Source organism: Chiloscyllium plagiosum, unplaced genomic scaffold (genome assembly GCF_037043375.1).
Source record: "Chiloscyllium plagiosum isolate Xiang-an unplaced genomic scaffold, Cpla_swu_hap1 HiC_scaffold_24, whole genome shotgun sequence".
NCBI classification, from domain to species: domain Eukaryota; kingdom Metazoa; phylum Chordata; class Chondrichthyes; order Orectolobiformes; family Hemiscylliidae; genus Chiloscyllium; species Chiloscyllium plagiosum.
The window spans coordinates 57,895,422-57,896,320 of NW_028270162.1; the positions used below are offsets into that span (position 1 = coordinate 57,895,422).

The following is an 899-nucleotide window of genomic DNA, read 5'->3' on the forward strand; positions in this document are numbered from 1 at the left end:
GAGGAGGTAGCGGCCGCTAGTGGCCGGAGGAGTGAGCGGCAGGGAGGAGGTAGCGGCCGCTGGTGGCCGGAGGAGTGAGCGGCAGGGAGGAGGTAGCGGCCGCTGGTGGCCGGAGGAGTGAGCGGCAGGGAGGAGGTAGCGGCCGCTGGTGGCCGGAGGAGTGAGCGGCAGGGAGGAGGTAGCGGCCGCTGGTGGCCGGAGGAGTGAGCGGCAGGGAGGAGGTAGCGGCCGCTAGTGGCCGGAGGAGTGAGCGGCAGGGAGGAGGTAGCGGCCGCTAGTGGCCGGAGGAGTGAGCGGCAGGGAGGAGGTAGCGGCCGCTAGTGGCCGGAGGAGTGAGCGGCAGGGAGGAGGTAGCGGCCGCTGGTGGCCGGAGGAGTGAGCGGCAGGGAGGAGGTAGCGGCCGCTAGTGGCCGGAGGAGTGAGCGGCAGGGAGGAGGTAGCGGCCGCTAGTGGCCGGAGGAGTGAGCGGCAGGGAGGAGGTAGCGGCCACTGGTGGCCGGAGGAGTGAGCGGCAGGGAGGAGGTAGCGGCCGCTAGTGGCCGGAGGAGTGAGCGGCAGGGAGGAGGTAGCGGCCGCTGGTGGCCGGAGGAGTGAGCGGCAGGGAGGAGGTAGCGGCCACTGGTGGCCGGAGGAGTGAGCGGCAGGGAGGAGGTAGCGGCCGCTGGTGGCCGGAGGAGTGAGCGGCAGGGAGGAGGTAGCGGCCGCTGGTGGCCGGAGGAGTGAGCGGCAGGGAGCGGGTCGTGAGTGCGGAGCGGAGCGGACACTGATCGCTGGGGAGATGCCGACCTTCGTGCTCAACACCAACCTGAGCCGCTCGACCATCCCGGAGGTGCTGGCGGAGGAGCTGACCGTCACATTGGGCACCTTACTGAATAAACCCCAGCAGGTAGGGACAGGGA

At 71.3% G+C, this 899-nt stretch overlaps 1 protein-coding gene across 1 annotated transcript in view; it reads left to right on the forward strand.

Annotated features, from left to right (window-relative positions):
* Positions 1-727: 727 nt before the first annotated feature.
* Positions 728-899, forward strand: part of mif (macrophage migration inhibitory factor) — a 4,867-nt gene continuing 4,695 nt past the window's right edge. Inside the window, exon 1 of the mRNA XM_088000336.1 lies at positions 728-886. Coding sequence (XP_087856462.1) covers positions 779-886 — 108 coding nt within the window. The 5' untranslated portion in view covers positions 728-778. The remainder of the gene's footprint in view (positions 887-899) is intronic.